Source organism: Stigmatopora argus, chromosome 1, assembly GCF_051989625.1.
Source record: "Stigmatopora argus isolate UIUO_Sarg chromosome 1, RoL_Sarg_1.0, whole genome shotgun sequence".
Classification (NCBI taxonomy): domain Eukaryota; kingdom Metazoa; phylum Chordata; class Actinopteri; order Syngnathiformes; family Syngnathidae; genus Stigmatopora; species Stigmatopora argus.
The window spans coordinates 26,867,729-26,886,778 of record NC_135387.1 but is presented as its reverse complement, the minus strand read 5'-3'; the positions used below and the strand labels follow the sequence as shown (position 1 = coordinate 26,886,778).

At 37.8% G+C, this 19,050-nt stretch overlaps 2 protein-coding genes across 18 annotated transcripts in view; one reads left to right on the top strand and one right to left on the bottom strand.

Annotated features, from left to right (window-relative positions):
* The first annotated feature begins 147 nt into the window (after positions 1 to 147).
* Positions 148 to 19,050, top strand: part of LOC144084638 (peripheral plasma membrane protein CASK-like) — a 42,799-nt gene continuing 23,896 nt past the window's right edge. For 11 of the 17 annotated variants that reach the window (XM_077613368.1, XM_077613289.1, XM_077613359.1 and 8 more), the window contains exons 1-10: positions 149 to 956; positions 3,932 to 4,044; positions 6,384 to 6,489; positions 7,319 to 7,396; positions 8,818 to 8,890; positions 13,597 to 13,699; positions 14,357 to 14,532; positions 17,344 to 17,466; positions 17,538 to 17,621; positions 17,693 to 17,792. In XM_077613368.1, the coding sequence (XP_077469494.1) occupies positions 898 to 956; positions 3,932 to 4,044; positions 6,384 to 6,489; positions 7,319 to 7,396; positions 8,818 to 8,890; positions 13,597 to 13,699; positions 14,357 to 14,532; positions 17,344 to 17,466; positions 17,538 to 17,621; positions 17,693 to 17,792 (1,015 nt within the window). In that variant the 5' untranslated portion in view covers positions 149 to 897. Of the gene's footprint in view, positions 957 to 3,931; positions 4,045 to 6,383; positions 6,490 to 7,318; positions 7,397 to 8,817; positions 8,891 to 13,596; positions 13,700 to 14,356; positions 14,533 to 17,343; positions 17,467 to 17,537; positions 17,622 to 17,692; positions 17,793 to 19,050 lie in introns of all 17 variants that reach the window. The other 6 variants (XM_077613325.1, XM_077613274.1, XM_077613311.1 and 3 more) reach the window with 3 other exon arrangements.
* Positions 9,840 to 13,130, bottom strand: LOC144075421 (putative G-protein coupled receptor 34). The gene is made up of 2 exons (XM_077602405.1): positions 12,962 to 13,130; positions 9,840 to 11,114 (listed from the first exon to the last, which is right to left on the bottom strand). The coding sequence occupies exon 2, from the start codon at positions 11,081 to 11,083 to the stop codon at positions 9,932 to 9,934; it is 1,152 nt and encodes a 383-aa protein (XP_077458531.1). The 5' UTR covers positions 11,084 to 11,114; positions 12,962 to 13,130; the 3' UTR covers positions 9,840 to 9,931.

Here is a 19,050-nt window from a genome sequence, read left to right as displayed (position 1 = left end):
GACACCCTGCCAAATGCTGCATTTAAATAAACTGAAGCACAGAGATTGTGGAGGCGAAAAAGATGACGTAAGACATGAAGCTGCGGGAATGTCCACGCATGCGCATGAGCGCTGTTTGGAAATCGGACGCCCTGTGACCGCCATCTTGGCTCCCCCGCCGGTAAAACATGACGGCGGGGCGCCATTTTGGTTCAGCGAGCTCTCGGGCGACAGATTTGTGCAAGTCGGAGCGACTGCCAGCATCCGACTAACGGTGGACGTAACGTTGGATGTGTTGAATGCCATTTGGGCGTTTACGAGAAGCGCACGCGGCATTCGCGTCGCGGGTTCGAGGGGAGGCGAAGTATCCATGCAAATTATCCTTTCATATGAGCCGTCTTGAGATATCGGGCGAAAGCAGCCGACCGGCTATTCCATCGTCAGCTCGCCCATTAACACAGAAAGGCAAGTACTGTCATTTATGAACGCGACGCTAGCTTGCGGTGAAGCTCGGCACCTTGGTCGGAACCACCGGACGCCTTTGCGGATTTCACGGATGGAGCCGAAGACCTTGCACTATTTTTCGACCAAACAATGCTGACCCGAGACATGCAAACGTTTCCCTGCAAAGGAGGAAAAGGTCCAACCCCTGCGGTCTGGTGGTCCCTGGTTCCCGTTGAGCTAGCCCGCTAGCTGGCTAGCCTTCACCGGACTATCGGTACCAGAGAAGGTGGGGCAGGCGAACTTCAGTGGCCGTTTCTCCCTCTTTTTTTAAAATTTATCTCCGTCTCGACTGGGTGATAAATTTCAAAATTTCTCCCTTGCAATTACGGCCCCTCCGTTGAATACGTGTGCAGAGGTTCCACTGTTGTCAAGGAGTTATTTCTTTATCGAAGCCCCCTGCTTTGCTTTTGGACCATGGCGGACGACGACGTGCTTTTTGAGGATGTCTACGAGTTGTGTGAGGTGATTGGCAAGTGAGTACGGACGGAGTTCATCTTTTTTTTGCGCTTTTGCCATGCATCTTTTAAAGTCAGGAATTATAATGTTATTCCTAACACAGCGGTGGGCAACGGTTGTGTGGGCATGAAAAAGGAAACGTGACTGCAAATTATAGGCCTAATAATATAGGATTAAACGCAGTCCCCTGGGTGCTCAGGTTAAAAAATATATTTTTCTGACTCAATTGGTAACAACAATTCGATTATCTGTACCCAAAGATGATTTGTTGAAGGAAAATCTATATCAGAGAAAATGAATAAAATGTGTAATAATTTTAAAGGGGTGGGGCAGAATGGCAAACTTAAGTTTTCAGTGAATTCCAATTTAAAACATTGGATTATTATGGACTACCAGCCAGGTGCCAGGGTAGAAAGAATATTTTTCATCGCTAATCTGTAAACGCGTGCAAGGAACATTAATTTCAGAGAATATGAAATCAGAATGTAATGATTTTAAAGGGGAGGGGCAGAATGGCAAACTTTAGTTTTCAATGAATACCAGTCTAAAACCATTGGATTCATATGATCCCCCCCCAGCTATGGTGCCAGGGTAGAAACAATATGCTACCATAGCTAATCTGTAAACACGTGCTAGGAAAATGAATTTCAGACAATATGAAATCGCAATTGAAGGATTTTAAAGGGTAGGGGCAGAATGGGAAACTTTAGTGTTCAGTGAATTCCAATTTAAAACATTGGATTATTATGGACCCCCGAGCCAGGTGCCAGGGTGCAATATTTTTCATAGCTAATTTGTAAACACGTGCTAGGACAATTAATTTCAGATCATATGAAATTGCAATGTGATGATTATAAAGGGGAGGGGCAGAATGCCAAGATTTTGTTTTCAGTGAATTCCAATCTAAAGAAATTGGAAAGTCATGTGCCATAATAGAATTTTTTTTTTTTTTCATAGCTAATCTGTAAACAGTTTTCACATTGTAGTAATCTGTGGGTACAGTTTAGTAATCTGTACCCAGATTATTAATCTGTACCCAGATTATTAGTCTGTACCCAGATTATTAGTCTGTGCCCAGATTATTAGTCTGTGCCCAGATTATTAGTCTGCCCAGATTATTAATCTGTGCCCAGATTATTAATCTGTGCCCAGATTATTAATCTGTGCCCAGATTATTAATCTGTGCCCAGATTATTAATCTGTGCCCAGATTATTAATCTGTGCCCAGATTATTAATATGTGCCCAGATTATTAATATGTGCCCAGATTATTATGTGCCCAGATTATTAATCTGTACCCATAGTTGCAGATGTACAGGTCACTAAACTTTAATTAAAAGAAAGATTTAATGCTGTCCTCTTTTTGATAAAAACTGTAAATAGAAAATCAATAATACAAGAGAATATTCTCTTTTTATACAACATTTATGGTCTAATAAATAGCTATTGACCATCGGAAAAGATGTCAATTCATTAGTCAAAGAATTAATAGCAGCCTAGCTTCTACTGGGCCCCCAAATAAAACCAGGACTACAACGCGGATTGTGATAAAAATCTATTGGACACCTGTGCACTAGGCTTTATGAATAACTGGACGGTCCTGTATAATGACCTTCAAATTTCAAGAGAAGACAAGAACGGTTCGTAAAAGCGAGGTAGAGCGGTGCAATGAAGACTGTCTAATTTTTTTTTAACCTTGTGAAAGCAATGTTGAGGGATCAATGTGATAGGTTCTGGTGTCTTGGGATGCAGTTCTGCAAGGAAAAAGGGATCATGTATCCTGAGCCCAGATTTGTGAGGGGAGTTGGGAAGTAAGATGCCATTGAGACTGAAAATTTACTGGAGATAATGTTGCTCGCCAGCATTGACAACTTTACTCTTGTTTCCAGATCTTGGTAGAATAGCCAAAAACGTTACTAAAGTAAGAGAGTAGCATTCCTTCAAAATAATATTACTAGTAAAAGTAAAAGGTAGGTAAAAGTAGAAGTGGAAAAATAATACTCCATTAAGGTGGACGGTGGAAGAGTGGTTAGCACAAGGGTCTCAGACTCTGGTTGGTTCGCGGGCCGCTTTAACGTCAACTTGATTTCACGTGGGCCGAACCATTTTAGATATCATTTTTAGATTTTTTTTATAAATGGATTAAATGAACTGGATTAAAAGCCCTGAATATTCAGTTTTTATAGATCTAAAACAATGTTTATTTTAGCTTTTTTTAAAATATATTTTTAGATTTTACAAAATGATTTTTGAACTAAAAACACAGAAAAAAATTGATTAAAAAATTAAAATTATTGATTTAAAAGAGGGAAAATCAGGAAATGTTATATACATCTATACTCTTCATTTTAATTTGATCCTAAAACAGAAAGTCGGCACTCATGATTGACTTTCCCGGGCCACACAAAATGATGCGGCGGGTCAGATTTGGCCCCCGGGCCGCCACTTTGACACACGTGGGTTAGCACGTCCGCTTTATGGGTTCTGAGATTGAGGCTCCAATCTCTGCGACAGCTGGGATAGGCTCCAGCACCCCCGCGATCCTAATGAGGATAAAGTGGTTCAGAAAATGAGATAAGATGAGATGAGAAAATCCTTTTTTATTTATGTTTTATTTATTGAATGAATGTATTAAAACATTCAAATATTCTCTTTATTTATGATCTCATTATAATGGAAAATAAGGTGATTTTTTTTTTTACCCCAGTTTATTAGTCGACTCACCTCGAAAATAATTGGTGATTAAGTGACTCTGAAAGTGATTCTTTGGTTGGCGGTTAATAGTACTTCTAGGGATTAATATTGTTTTTGTTTTCCCACAGTATTTACAGCTGTGTTGCATAGTGTTACGCTGTAATTCCCTTGACAACTGTTTGGAAAAATTTCCATATGCCAAACCGCCCACATAGCTGTTGAAATTCCATTATAAACTAATTAGCGCTGACTGCAAACATGTATACACGTAGGCGCCTAATTGAATTTGCTTCTTGCAGGGGACCCTTCAGCGTGGTGCGCCGCTGCATCAACAGGGACACGGGCCAGCAGTTTGCCGTGAAAATTGTCGACGTGGCCAGCTTCACCTCCAGCCCTGGCCTCAGCACCGAAGGTAAAAACGGGAGCAGACTCCTTTGCCGTGCGTGTATTTAAAGCCCCCCCATGATGAATTGTATCATTTTAATGGTCTGATCTAATCTTGTCAGTAAGGATTTAAAAATCATTTACCATGACTCCACACAGCTGCGGCAGGGGGCGTATGACTCGATGCAAAACGGGTAGCTAGATGAGGAGACTCGTTGTTTTTATCGTGTGGTGAGGCGCAATGCGAAATTGAAAGTGAGTCAGTAAGTCCCGAAAAACGGGATTCCGCTGACATTTTTAAGACAAAACTTCAAGAGGAATTTCCATTTGTCCAATGAAAATATCACATTTTTAGGGAAAAAATGAAACGGTCATTTTTCATTTTGATTTAAAAAATGTTTAAAGAAAAAAAATCACTGAACACAATTTATCTTAAAATGATATTTAAATGTTTTTATTTAGAATTATTTTTTATTTCCTTTGCCAAAATGTGCCTTTTAAATAAGTTGTTATACTGTTTTGTTATTAATTATTTTTTCTTATTACTATTTTCATTGTCTAGACTAGGGGTGTCAGACTCGGGTTGGCGGGCCGCGTTAATGCCAACTCGATTTCATGTGGGCCGGACCATTTTAGATATAATATTAAGATATTTTTTTTAATAAATGGATTAAAAGAACTGGATTAAAAGCCCTGAATATTCAGTTTTTTTTATAGATCTAAAACAATGTTTTTTTTAGCTTTTTAATATATTTTTAGATTTTACAAAATGATTTTTGAACTAAAAACACAGAAAAAAATGGATTAAAAAATTACAATTATTGATTTAAAAGGGGGAAAATCAGGAAATTTAATATACATCTATACTCTTCATTTTAATTTGATCCTAAAACAGAAAGTCGGCACTCATGATTTACTTTCCTGGGCCACACAAAATGATGCGGCGGGCCAGATTTGGCACCCGGGCCGCCACTTTGACACATGTGGTCTAGACTATTCTTGTTGTTATCCTATGCTTCTCATTAGTTTTTATGATTTTGAAACGCCTCTTTTGATTCTTTGACTTATTTTCTTCTGCCATATGCCCAAAATAATGTATTCCAATAAAATAAAATAAAATTACCATTTTAATTATTTATTTATTTTTTCCCCATGATTTTTTTTAAATTTAAAATTATCTGAATTTTTATTGCTCATGGCAAAATCACGTCCCCAAAATATTGTCTTTAATCAACCTATAGGCTGCATCTTTTAGACTGGTCATTTATACTAACCCGGACACAGTTACGCTGATGCTAAAATCAGATTATTATTTTTTACTATGATACTCTTTAGCAGCAGGATCTAGCACATGTTAGCTGCATGCATGCTCAGAACATTGGCATCTGAATGTGCTTTGGCGCTCACAATGGGCCATCTGCAATGCCCCTGTTGAGGATTAGCTCGGCAGCCAGTAAAAACAGCAAGGGAACGGAAATCGGGAGACGTGGCGCTTCTCAAGAGTCGCAAACCCCCAAAAATTGTATCTAAAACTGGATATTATTGATTATTAATCCTTAAGATGACGGGACAATAAGCAAATTGGCCAAAACTGAGTGAATTTGTCAAACAGGGGTGTCCTTTTTAGCTATGGGATGACCAGTAGTTAATGGAATTTGATGATCTGGATTCTCTGAAACGTTCCGGAACCCCGGTCACTTGCGAGGACACAAGGCGGCATTGTCTTCAGCAAGAATGGATGATAAACGAGGACTTGATTCCCCCCCAAAAAGGGGAGGGGGGTTTAGAATGGAAAGTCATTAGTCGGAGAGGCCACATTATTCTGCCTAGTTGTACACCCAGGGGCGCATTTGAGAAATTTGTGGCCCCAGGCGAAGATAGGCCTGGGGCCCTTTGGAATGAGAGGACAATACACTGAGCAGACATGTGTTTATACTTGAAAAACATTTATTTTGGGTGTCACTATTGCACTTTCAAAAGAAGCTTTAATGCAAATACAAAATGTATTGATAAACTCATGTAAGTTCTATTGTTTACCTTTTGAAAAACTAAAGTATTTGAAGTATTTTCTCAATTGTCCCCTTTGAACCCAAAATTAACTCAACTGGGCACTTCAAAAATTGTCCTGAAGTGACATTTTAGTGTGCCATGACACCCCTACCCTTTCCACACAAATAAAACAAAAGGTCAGTCTTCCCTGAAGGTTCTACTCATTCGATTTGACGTAATTGTTTAAATCCTGCCTCGGTAAATAAATTGAATCGCCTTGTGACTTTGCAACGTCTTGCCTTTTTTTCCTGAATATCTGCCTGGCATGGCTAACCGGGACTTAACGCACATGCTAATGCTCTCCTTTCATCTGTTTAGATCTGAAGCGAGAAGCCAGCATCTGCCATATGCTGAAACATGCACACATTGTGGAGTTACTGGAGACGTATAGCTCTGATGGCATGCTCTACATGGTTTTTGAATTGTAAGTGATTGCTTCACCAACCTTAACCAACAAGTGACATGTTCCAGGAATTTATGGGAACTACAGTAATCCCTCGTATATCGTGGTTAATCTAGACCAGACATGGTCGTGATAATCGAAAAAAAAAAAAAATTTCTTTCTTTTCAGTAGCAAAAGTGGCTTGCACTTACAAGTTTCAGTGTGGATTTTCACATTTTTATGAACTTTAATATGTATATGTATATGTATGTATATATATATATATATATATATATATATATACACACATATACATATATATATATATATATATATATATATATATATATATATACACACATATACATACATATACAGTGGTACCTCGACATACAATCTTATATATAGATATATGTATGTTTGTGTATATATATATATATATATACACACATACATATACAGTGGTACCTCGACATACAATCTTATATATAGATATATGTGTGTGTGTGTGTATGTATATATATATATATATATATATATATATATATATATATATATATATAGCTGTGATTTGTCTGACATTTTCACTGCAAGGTTTGTTTCAATAGTGCCAATATATGAATATAGCAATATTATAAAACTAAACGGGTAAGAGATTAATTTTGTTAAATTAGAGAATAAATTCAAGACTTTACGTCCTAGTTATTTAGGAAATATTTTTTAAATGTCCTTCGTGTTTCAGGTCAAGTGAGGTTGATCACAATCACTTTACCCACATTTTTTTTTTTACATTTTTTTATTTTATTTTGATTTTAACGTTTTTAACACTTGTATCCTATATGTAACCACAGCGATGTCCTTTTTCTCCTAGTATGGATGGAGCTGACCTCTGCTTTGAAATTGTGAAGAGAGCGGATGCTGGTTTTGTGTACAGTGAGGCGGTTGCCAGGTAAGAGTCATATCAAAAATCTGTTAGGATTCCATGAAAATGCGTGGGTACTCCTGGCCAGCTTTTCCCAAGCACCGTGTCACGGCGCCCTGGTTTGCCGTGAGCGATGGTCAGCTGTGCCCCGTGAAATGACCTCCACTTTTGTCAAGTCTTTGTGACCACAAAACTGGTTTTCGCGTAATTTTGAGAAAGCTGCTAGCGCACGAACAAAAATGCTAATCGATGAGAATATCGGTAAAGGCATTTTTTCATGGGTATCGTGTATATGTGGCATGGCTAATCACTTTTTCCTAAAGCTTGAGGGCGCTGTTAAGTCAATACAGTGGTACCTCGACATAGGATCTTAATCCGTTCCGGGACTGAGCTCGTATGTCGAGCTTTTCGTAACTCGAGCGAACGTTTCCCATTGAAATGAATAAAAAACAAATTAATTTGTTCCAAACCTCTGAAAAAACACCAAAAACAGGATATTGGATTGGAAAAAAAATGTTTTATTTCTTCTAATTCGCCATCTATTAACAAAGTAACACATAACTAGTGGTTTAATAGTAATAAAATGTGTTTAATATAACTAAAATCGGGCGGATTTCGCCGAAGGGAAAAGAGACAGACGCACAGAGGGGGCGGGGTGGGGTTTCGGGGGGACTTTCCACGACAACGCACTTGTAACGGAACAAACACATTTAAATTAACTTGGATTAATATATACAGACACTCAAACATATGTTTAATGTAACTTTACACAAAACTGAATTCTATTTTTTAATTTTTTTACCTTCGTTCTCTGGGTTAGCTGTTTGCCACGCCTCCACCCTCACGTTCGCTATCGATGGCCTGTTTGCTGTTGTATTCCCTTCAAAATGTTCTGAAAATGATGCAAACAAATGTCCTCACAATAGGATAACACACGACCACTTGCCAACAAGAAGTAGTCTTGAATGAGCGATCACGGGAGCTAACAGGCTAAAGAAGGAATAACAGGAAATGCAACAGCTGATCTTACCCACGTATTGATTGTGGGTAATGAAGTTTTATTCTGAGAAAGGGTGCCATTGGCTATGGGTGTTGTGTGCACAAGTATACTTCATTACCCAGAAAGCCCTCTTTTTGCCCGTGCATGCGCGTTGTGCGTTTTCTGGTCGAAACTCGTCTGAATGAATCGTTCAGTGCTCGTAGGTATCTGTTATACACAAAAGAGATGCGGCAAAAAAGACAGTGCGCTACAATGATAAACAGCCTCTCATGTCATGGCCACCTGGCTTGGTCGCATCTCGAAATTTTGATCGTATCTCGGGCGAATTATTTGATCGAAATTTTCATCGTACCTCGAGCATGTCGTAGGTCGAGGTACCACTGTATATAGTTTGATAGTAAAGTGGCTACTAATTTGGGATTCATTTTTTCAATTTATTCCATCACAGCCACTACATGAGGCAGATTTTGGAGGCGCTTCGCTATTGCCACGACAACAACGTAATACATCGCGATGTCAAGGTGAGTCGACAGCTTTTTATACATTACACATTATATTTCCATTTTTCAGTTTTGATCAGGGGTATCCAAATTCTGGACCATTGCCCAGTTTTTATTGGCCTGCAGCAAATGATGAAAATATCATTGACTATGGCCCACACAAGAAGCTCCAATTTAGCCTATATTGCAATTCCTAGTTTTAACGACAGATGGAGCTAGCTATAGTTGCAAATATTTTTGGATTAGTATCACACACTGCCAGAGCCTCCCAGTCAAAATGGATTTTCATCAATGGCAGCCAATGAGTTCATATTTTTAATACATTTTAAAACACGAAAATATTTTAAAATGATGGCTCAACTTTGTGGGGTTGATAAAGGTCCAGGTCATTTATTCAAGTTTATTCCCAAGATATACAGCAAACAATTTTCTCTGCATTTGCACAAATAAGCCATGCAGTCTAACGCCAAACACCAGGTGGCAATGACACACCGTTTAGTTTGTAGTATTTCAATCTTGGAATTTAAAATGAATACTTTATTCAAACAGAAATGTATATTACATACATACAAACAAACAAGGGTGATGAGTTGAAATGTATCAATCACAACAATGGAGGAAAAAAAGCAAGAAAAAACCAGAGCAAATACCAATTTCTGTATAAGAAAGTCAACCTTTGGCGTAGACCACGTGTGTCAAAGTGGCGGCCCGGGGGCCAAATCTGGCCCGCCGCATCATTTTGTGTGGCCCGGGAAAGTAAATCATGAGTGCCGACTTTCTGTTTTAGGATCAAATTAAAATGAAGAGTATAGATGTATATTAAAATTCCTGATTTTGCCCCTTTTAAATCAATAATTGTAATTTTTCAATCAAAAAGCTAAAATAAACATTGTTTTAGATCTATAAAAAAACTGAATATTCAGGGTTTTTAATCCAGTTCTTTTAATCCATTTATTTAAAAAAATCTAAATATTAAATCTAAAATGGTCCGGCCCACGTGAACTCAAATTGACGTTAAAGCGGCCCACGAACCAACCCGAGTCTGACACCCTTGGCGTAGACTCAGTCCACAGTTCTTGTCCAAGCCACGGGGACTGACGACCTTCGGAACTCTGCCGTCGAACTGTTTGACGCCACTTCGTTTTGGAAGAAAAGCCGATTGGGCAGCCTTTTTTCCAGCGCTTGGAGAGTGGTCCTTCTCACCGAGCCAGACAAAAGAAAGTACATGACGGGGTCCAGACAACTGTTAAAGGCGGAGAACAACAGCACCACCTCGTTGACGTAATCCACCATCCCCAAGTAGTCGCAGGGGGTCGCCGGATTTAACTGGGCGACGATGTAGACCGGGCGAAATGCGTGGTACGGCGCGAAGCAAAGGGTGAACAGGAAGAGGACGAAGAAGGATTTCTTGGCGCCGCGTCCGTATCGTTGCGCGTTGGGAAGATCCGGCTTGTTCCGCGACACTTGGATCAGCCGCCGGGCGATCTGGGCGTAGGACGCCACCAGCGTGAGGAAGACCAACCAAAACAGTGCCACCAGCACCACGTTAAAGTAGGCTTTCCCATACGCTAGCCGCCGGTGTTTGAATTGGAAGCATCTGTCCTCTTCCTCGTCGTCCTCTGCCGTGGCGATCATGGGGACCAAGGCGGCCAGAGACGTTGCCCAGAGGGTGCCGCAGGCCAGCCAGCTCCAGGGCCAGGTGCACCCGCACAGCCGGACCCCCACGCATCTGGCCCGCCCCTTCCACCGGAGTCGCAGGTAGCGATCCAGGCTAATGAATCCCAGCAACGTGACGCTAATGTACATGTTCATGTAGAAGAGGTTCCCCACCAGCTTGCAAGCCACGTGGCCCAGGAGCCAGTGGTTCCCGTTGATGTGGTAGAAGATCCGGAAGGGAAGACAGGTCAGAAGGACCAGGTCGGCAACGGCGCAGTTGATGAGGAAGACGCGTACGGAGTTGCGGCTGGCGTGGACGAAGAGGAAGACCCACAAGGCGAAGAGGTTGCCCGCTAAGCCCAGGAGGAACAAGATAGAGTAGAGGAACGCCAGCGGCAGGCGGAGGGAGGCGTCGTCTAGGGAACACGCGCTCGGGGCAGCGGTGACCAGAGAAGATAGCATCGGGGCTGAAGGAGACACTATCGAGATTGGCGCGAGGGAAATGCGCTCGGTTATGGCCAGAAGGGCTGACGAAGAGGGGGAAGTGGAGATGTTCATTCTGCGCAATGGTTGCTAGAAGGATGCCTTTCTGAGAATAGAAACAAAATAGGGGCAGATAAAAATGAGACATACTTTCTGGTGCACCTTTTTTATAGTTTGTTTGGTCCTGCGACTTTTATTCAGGTGCACAGGTGGGTAGTAACCAATGTTCCCTCTAAGCTGCGCGCGTGCGCGATTGCGCACTACTCTCGTCTTCTCTGCGCACAGCAAATCATATGGAGCGCACAAAATAAAATCCCTATTATTATTATTTTTTTAGCTGTTAGGCCGACGCGTGAACCACTCATCCACCGGGCCGCCCATTCATAGATATTAATCATTATATTTTATTATTACTAAATCATTTATGTGTAGTAGACATGCACCTGCGTATGGCAGGTGTGATACTGGTGTGTGCCCATTATGAGCAATGATGATGTTGCTCACACCGGTACTCAGTGTGCTCAGGGAGGTTGTCTTTTGCCCAGACAAACAAAAACATTAGAGGGAACATTGGTAGTAACGCTTTCACTTTAGTCGCGGTTTGAGAAAAATGCACTTCTAAGGGTTTTTTTACCACGGCATACTTTTTACTTATGGTCATTTCATTGATTATAGTAGAATATAATAAGACTTTATATAGATGTACTGAGGAAGAAAATAAACTTTTTTTTATCTGACATTGTAAGTGGTCAGACATATTTTTACGAAATACTTGTACTTCAGTAAACTCTTTGGATTACTACTTTTTCTTTTACTTTTTTTAATGCTACTCTTACACGAGTAAAGTTTTTGGCGACTCCACCCACCTCTCCGTAGGTGTGAAATGTCAGTTCACAAGTTCTTTAATATTATTTCGCTCACACGACCAAGGAAGTATTGTTACCTGCAGTACTGTCTATTGTCATATTTTTTTAACCCATTGTTTAGCCAAATAACATTCCATCAACATTCTACTTACATTTTCAGCCTAATTGTATTGATTGTTATTTGTATTACTTGCAAAAACATTTATTATCAAAATTCAACTTAATGCTGCAATTTAGAGTTTGAAACAATTCGGTAGTTCCTGTTTTTCCCCCCGACATGACAAAGGAGTATCATTTTCTCTATTAATGTGTTAGATCAAGGGTGTCAGACTCGGGTTGGTTCGCGGGCCGCATTAACGTCAACGCCATTTCATGTGGGCCGGACTATTTTAGATATAATATTTAGATTGTTTTTTATAAATTGGATTATAAGACCTGGATCAAAAGCCCTAAATAGTCCTTTTTTTATAGATATAAAATTGTTTATTTGAACTTTTTTTTTCTTAGTAAGGGAAAACATCTAATCATTTGTTTTTCATTTCAAATTGAAACAATTTTTTTTTTAAAATTATATTCAATATTAAAGTGGAAAATCTAAAATATTTTTATATAATTATTTTTAGATTTTACAAAATGCTTTTTGACCAAAAACACCAAAAGAAAAAAATGGATAAAAAATTGCAATTCTTGATTTAAAAAGGGGAAAATCAGGAAATATAATACACATCTATAATCTAAACAGAAAGTCGGCACTCATGATTTACTTTCCCGGGCCGCACAAAATGATGCAGTGGGCCAGATTTGGCCCCTGGGCCGCCACTTTGACACCTGTGTGTTAGATGGTATTTTTCACGCATTGTGTAGCTAAATAACCACTCATTGATGGCTTACTTTACATTAACATTCTGAATGCATATTTGGAATATTGGTTTACTTTTTTTTTTTTTTTTACAATTTCAAAATTGAATGATCTTACCCTCAAAAATACATTATAATGTTATTCTTAGAAAAAAAACTTTTACTTCTGTGTGACTAGTTTGAAATACTTGTGTATTTCGCAAAACCATAATTTGTCTGTCACACTTACCATTAAAGCTTTACTTGAGAAGCTGGGAAATTCCAATACAACGTTAGCCTGTAGAGGTACAATATGTTTTCTTCCAATGGTTTTAAAAAATGGAAAGTTTATGTAAACGCACTGAGATTAAAAAAAAAAAAAGGCAACTTTATTCATTCCTTGGACTTCACTTGCTCACTCTCCCAGTGAGTTCTGTGCTTTTCTTCTCTTCTCTCATCTTTTACCCTCATAACTGAAGTCAGACAGGGCAGGCTCCGCCCCCTTTGAATGTTTGATATGGCATTGCACAGGGTTTAAACCAATAAATGATCTGTAAGCTTTTCTGATGGTTGAAAGATGTTTTATTGACATTGAATTTTGTCCTAATTCTCTTTTTGAGTCTGCTAATAGAAAATATTCTTTTATGTTTTTGAATTACTTACATTTTGTGAATAAAAAAGGGGGAAAACATTCAATATTTCCTTTTTATATCTTGAAAATGCGTTTTAATTAAACATGCAATCATTAAATATTCTGTTATTTATTTATGTACTTTGAAAAATGAAGGGGAAAAGATCATTTTTGGATTATTCAAGAAAGTTTTTTTTCCTCGTCATGAAAATTCTCAAATATTGATGTTTTTTTGTGTGTGTTTTTGTGTGTAGCCCCATTGCGTCTTACTCGCCTCAAAGGAGAATTCGGCTCCAGTCAAACTGGGAGGCTTTGGAGTGGCGATACAACTGGGAGAGTCCGGCCTGGTTGCTGGAGGTACTTTCACACGATCATTTTTCTACCATTTTTGCTCTCAGCCCAGGATGTCAAACTTATATTACAGTGGTACCTCGAGATACGAGCTTAATGCGTTCCGGGACTGAGCTCGTATGTCGATTTACTCGTAACTCAAATGAACGTTTCCTACAGAAATGAACTAAAAACAAATTAATTCGTTCCAACCATCTGAAAAAAACACCCAAAACAGGATATTGGATTGGAAAAACATTTTTATTTGTTCTCATTCACCATCTATTAATAAAGTAACAAATAACTAGTGGTTCAATAGTACTATTATGTGTTTAATACTACTAAAATTAGACGGATTTCGCGGAGGGGAGAGAGAGGGACTTTTTGCAGGGCAACGCGCTCGTAACATAACAAACAAATTTAAATGAACTTGGATTACCATGCAGACACTCAAAAATAAATGTAATCTAACTTTACACTAAATTTAATTCTAATTTGCATTGGTGGTAATGGAAGTCCCAAATGGTTTGTAACTATAAAAACTGCCTACAATTTGCTTTCGCCATTGTAAAACAAATCATCATATGACACTTGAGTTTGACACCTGTGATATTTATATATAGAAACGTGTTTTTCCTTTTTTTTTTTCTTGAGGTTCCTTTTTTTTCTGGCTGCTCTTTTCAGGTCGCGTCGGCACTCCGCACTTCATGGCTCCCGAGGTTGTCAAGAGAGAGCCATACGGCAAGCCGGTGGATGTGTGGGGATGCGGAGTCATCCTCTTTATCCTCTTGTCGGGTTGCCTGCCTTTCTATGGCACAAAAGATCGCCTTTTTGAGGCCATCATCAAGGGAAAATACAAGGTACTATAAAAAATATATATATACATATACATATATATATATACATATATTTATATATATATATATATATATCCACATATATATATATATATACATACATATATATATACATACACATATGTATGTATATATATATACATACACATATATATACATACACATATATATATATACATATATATATATATATATATATATATATATATATATATATATATACATACACATATATATATACATACACATATATATATATATATATATATACATATATATATACATACACATATATATATATATATATACATACACACACATATATATATACATACACACACACATATGAGTACACATGAGAGTAGATAAGTCATTCTTATCTACTCTCATGATGACCATTCAAAAAATCGCACCATTAAAAAAAATTCCTTCCTGCGTTATCCCTATTTTTCCACGCTGGGAAAAAAAACGCCTACCTGAACATGAACACGTCATCATGAATGGCGCCGTGATTTTTTTTTTTTTAATGAACGTGTCTCGGCTTTTCATTATGATTTTTAAAGCCCAACTTTATATATATATATATATATATATACATACACATATATACATACACATATATACATATATTTATAAATATATATATATATTTTTTTAATATATATATTTATATTTTTTTTTTCGGGAGCAGCTTGATTTTAGTCTAGTCCACAAATATTTCATTTAAAAAGGTTTCCTGGCATATCTAAATTTCAATAAAACTTGAAAAATAAGGTGAGAATGATTTTTTTTTAAGCTGTTTATTCCCGTTTTTAAAAATGTAAGGTACTTAAACTTTTTCTTATTTTCAAAATATATAATAATATTTTTCTATTTTATATTAAAAACATTAAAATAAAAGATAAATCTTATTTTTTCCCCCCATTTTTGTTTTTCCAATAAAAAAAAGAAAAACTAAGAGGCAGCCAATCAGTGAATACTTAAAATACCTAAAAACATTAAAAAAACGACCCTTTTCCGATCTTCTAAAAATAACCTCCTCCGGCCCAATTTCCGATCACTTGACCCAATAGGCGACATCCAAAGCACAAACACTTAACTCCGATATGAAATACCGTCCTGTGTGCCACAATTGCCCCCTGGTCTGCAGGTTTGAGCCCCCCGTATTAAAGGGACAAACAACAACCCGGATAAATGACCTTCACGTGAAAGACGGTCGCTCAAAACATTTCTGAATGCAAATTGCCAATTTCTCAGACCTCGAAATTAAATTGTGTTTTTTCCAGTTCATTAAATAAGATTGCTTTCGATGGCAAGCATTACGAAAATATGTTCCTTTGATAAAAAGACCCCCTCACACATTGAAGTGTCTCGTTCCTGCACGGCTAATCCGTGGCAGATGTAGTCACAGCAGGGTGTCTTGTTTCTTCTGGACATCCACCTGCAACCAGTCAATGTAGTTTTAGCTTTAGAATTGGTTATCCTTTTATAGTGTACTTATTTAACTCTCAGGCTGCAACTAATAGCGCTGGACGTCCAATCCGTTTAGCCTTCGAGAGGCCGGTAGATGCAGTACTTCAATAATTCCCCTTTCCATTGTCTTTGTTTTTTATTTGGAGTACATTTTAAAATGAAAATCAAAACACGAATCGGAGAAAAAAAAAAGTTAAATAGATATATTTGAGCTGTTTTTCCATTTTAAATGGGGAAAAAAGAAAAACTAGAAATAACAGTATCCACTTTTTAGTTTTAAAATGGGTAATGTAAAAAACAAGATTAGAAAAAAATAAAGTACGTGGTTAAAAAAAATTAATTTAAAGTCATTTGTCGTCGTAAATGGCAGGGAATGTGTTAAATAATACAAAAAGAATTTTAGACTTTTGTTGAGCACTTTAACCAGTGTATTTCTGCTTTTATTTATGTTAATTGTTTTTATCAACGTTTGATAAATCTCATTACATAGACTTGTGAAATGTTTTATTGAAATAAATATTACCTTTATTGTTTACCATTTACAACAAGAGGAGTCCAATCCGTTTGAAGTGAGCAAATGAACGAAAATATGCAACCCATTTAAATTCACGGTAGAAGGATGTAAATGGCCTCGTGATTGGATGTATTGTCGTCAGAGGAAGCCATTAAGCTGATGATTAAAACAATGTATAATTGAGACATTCAAGTACAGTATTTTTGGTCATTTAAAAAACAAAAACAACTTAAACTTAATTCCGTGAAGATGTGGCATCCACCTCTGTGGAAATAACATTTTTAAGCATGCGGGTCTTTGTGGCGTTCACTTTTATTATTTTTCAATTCCCACAAGTGGTCAATTGCCCTATAAAATTTTATGAAGTCTCCAGGTATCGATCAAAGCTCTAATTAGAATTGTGCTCTTACATCTAAATATAATTGAAATAAGCGTGTTGCTGAAAAAATATATATCTCAGCAACCCGCTTATTTGTTTATGTATTAACTTATTTATTTATTAATTAACTTATTTATTTATTAATTAACTTATTTATTAATTAACTTCTTTATTATGTAACTTATTTATTAATTAATTAACATATTTATTAATTAACATATTTATTTATTAACATATTTATTTATTAACATATTTATTAATTAACTTATTTATTTATGTATTAACTTATTTATTAATTCACTTATTTATTAATTAACTTAATTATGACCTATTTATTTATGTCTAAAATGTATTTTCCTGTGTCTGTATTCTCACCCTCTTGCTACTGTGACAATGAAATTTTCCAAATATCGGAAAAGTAACCTAATCTAATGTACCATTTGCTTAGATGAACCCACGCCAATGGGCCCACATCTCCGAGAGCGCCAAAGATCTAGTGCGACGCATGCTAATGCTGGATCCCGCGGAAAGGATCACCGTCTACGAGGCGCTCAATCACCCCTGGCTGAAGGCAAATTGAACAATTTACCATTGTGTCCAAAATGTCAAATGCGCGTGCTAACTAGGTCTGCGTTGGAATAGGAGAGAGACCGCTACGCCTACAAAATCCACCTTCCTGAAACTGTGGAACAGCTGAGGAAATTCAACGCCAGGAGGAAGCTGAAGGTCAGCGCCTTATTTAGGAGGTCCTCCTCATTCTGGCTGGCTTCACCATTTCCTCCAATTGCGTTTTTTAGGGTGCCGTGCTGGCTGCCGTTTCCAGCCACAAGTTTAATTCCTACTACGGTGACCCCCCTGAGGAGCTTCATGACTTCTCGGATGACCCGACTTCCTCAGGTGAATGACACAGTGCGCTTTCAAAATTCATTTTGCCGTTCGATAGTGCTGGGCGACATCGTAATTGGCTTGGTACCGATACGGCCCTAAAATGACCTGATAGCAGGGCTGCCAACTACTCTGGAATTTCTGGAGTTTCTCTGGAAATGCAACGCAAACTCTGGGACTCCGGACAACCTCCCTAAACTCCGGAAATCCTAAAAAAAATCACTTACCGTATTTTCACAACTATAAGGCGCACCCTCAATGAATGACACATTTTAATTTTTTTCCATATATAAAGCACACTGGATTATAAGGCGCCCTGCCTATTTTGGAGAAAATTTAAGACTTTTAAGTGCACCTTATGTGTCAAAGTGGCGGCCCGGGGGCCAAATCTGGCCCGCCTCATCATTTTGTGTGGCCCGGGAAAGTAAATCATGAGTGCTGACTTTCTGTTTTAGGATCAAATTAAAATGAAGAGTACAGATGTATATTAAATTCCTGATTTTTCCTTTTAAATCAATAATTGTAATTTTTTAATCCATTTTTTCTGTTTTAGTTCAAAAATCATTTTGTAAAATCTAAAAATATATTTAAAAAAGCTAAAATAAACATTGTTTTAGATCTATAAAAAACTGAATATTCAGGGCTTTTAATCCAGTTCTTTTAATCCATTTATTTAAAAAAAAATCTAAATATTATATCTAAAATGGTCTGACCCACGTGAAATCAAGTTGACGTTAAAGCGGCCCGCGAACCAACCCGAGTCTGACACCCTTATTCTAAAGGAAGTAGGCGTACACGGCACTGGTAAGTCTTAACAATATGCCTCCTCGGAATAAGCGCAAAATGGATGAAACTTAAAAAAAAATCCAGACACTTGCAGAACTTTATTGCTTCTTATTCGACAAAATATCTCATGTTGACCCCGTCTCCAAAAGGACCGACATTTGCACATTGCAGAACATGCATGTGCGACTACTGCGTGACAATCGTGGCATCCCACCTGTTCATTAGACCAATGGCAGCGAGCCATTGATGCCGATAGACGGGATTGCGCCGTATGCCGATTAATCACGTGGTTTCTTGTCGTCAGGACATTGATTGACTGTTCCGCGTCATTCATTTCAGTACCAATAACCGTCCTGTTGATAGAAGGAATTTAGGACGTTGTTATCGTTTACTATCATTTTGACCAGCAATATGATATCATTTCAGTGTCATACTACTGAAATGAATGTTTAGTCTTGGATTATTCATGCATAAAAAGAACTAA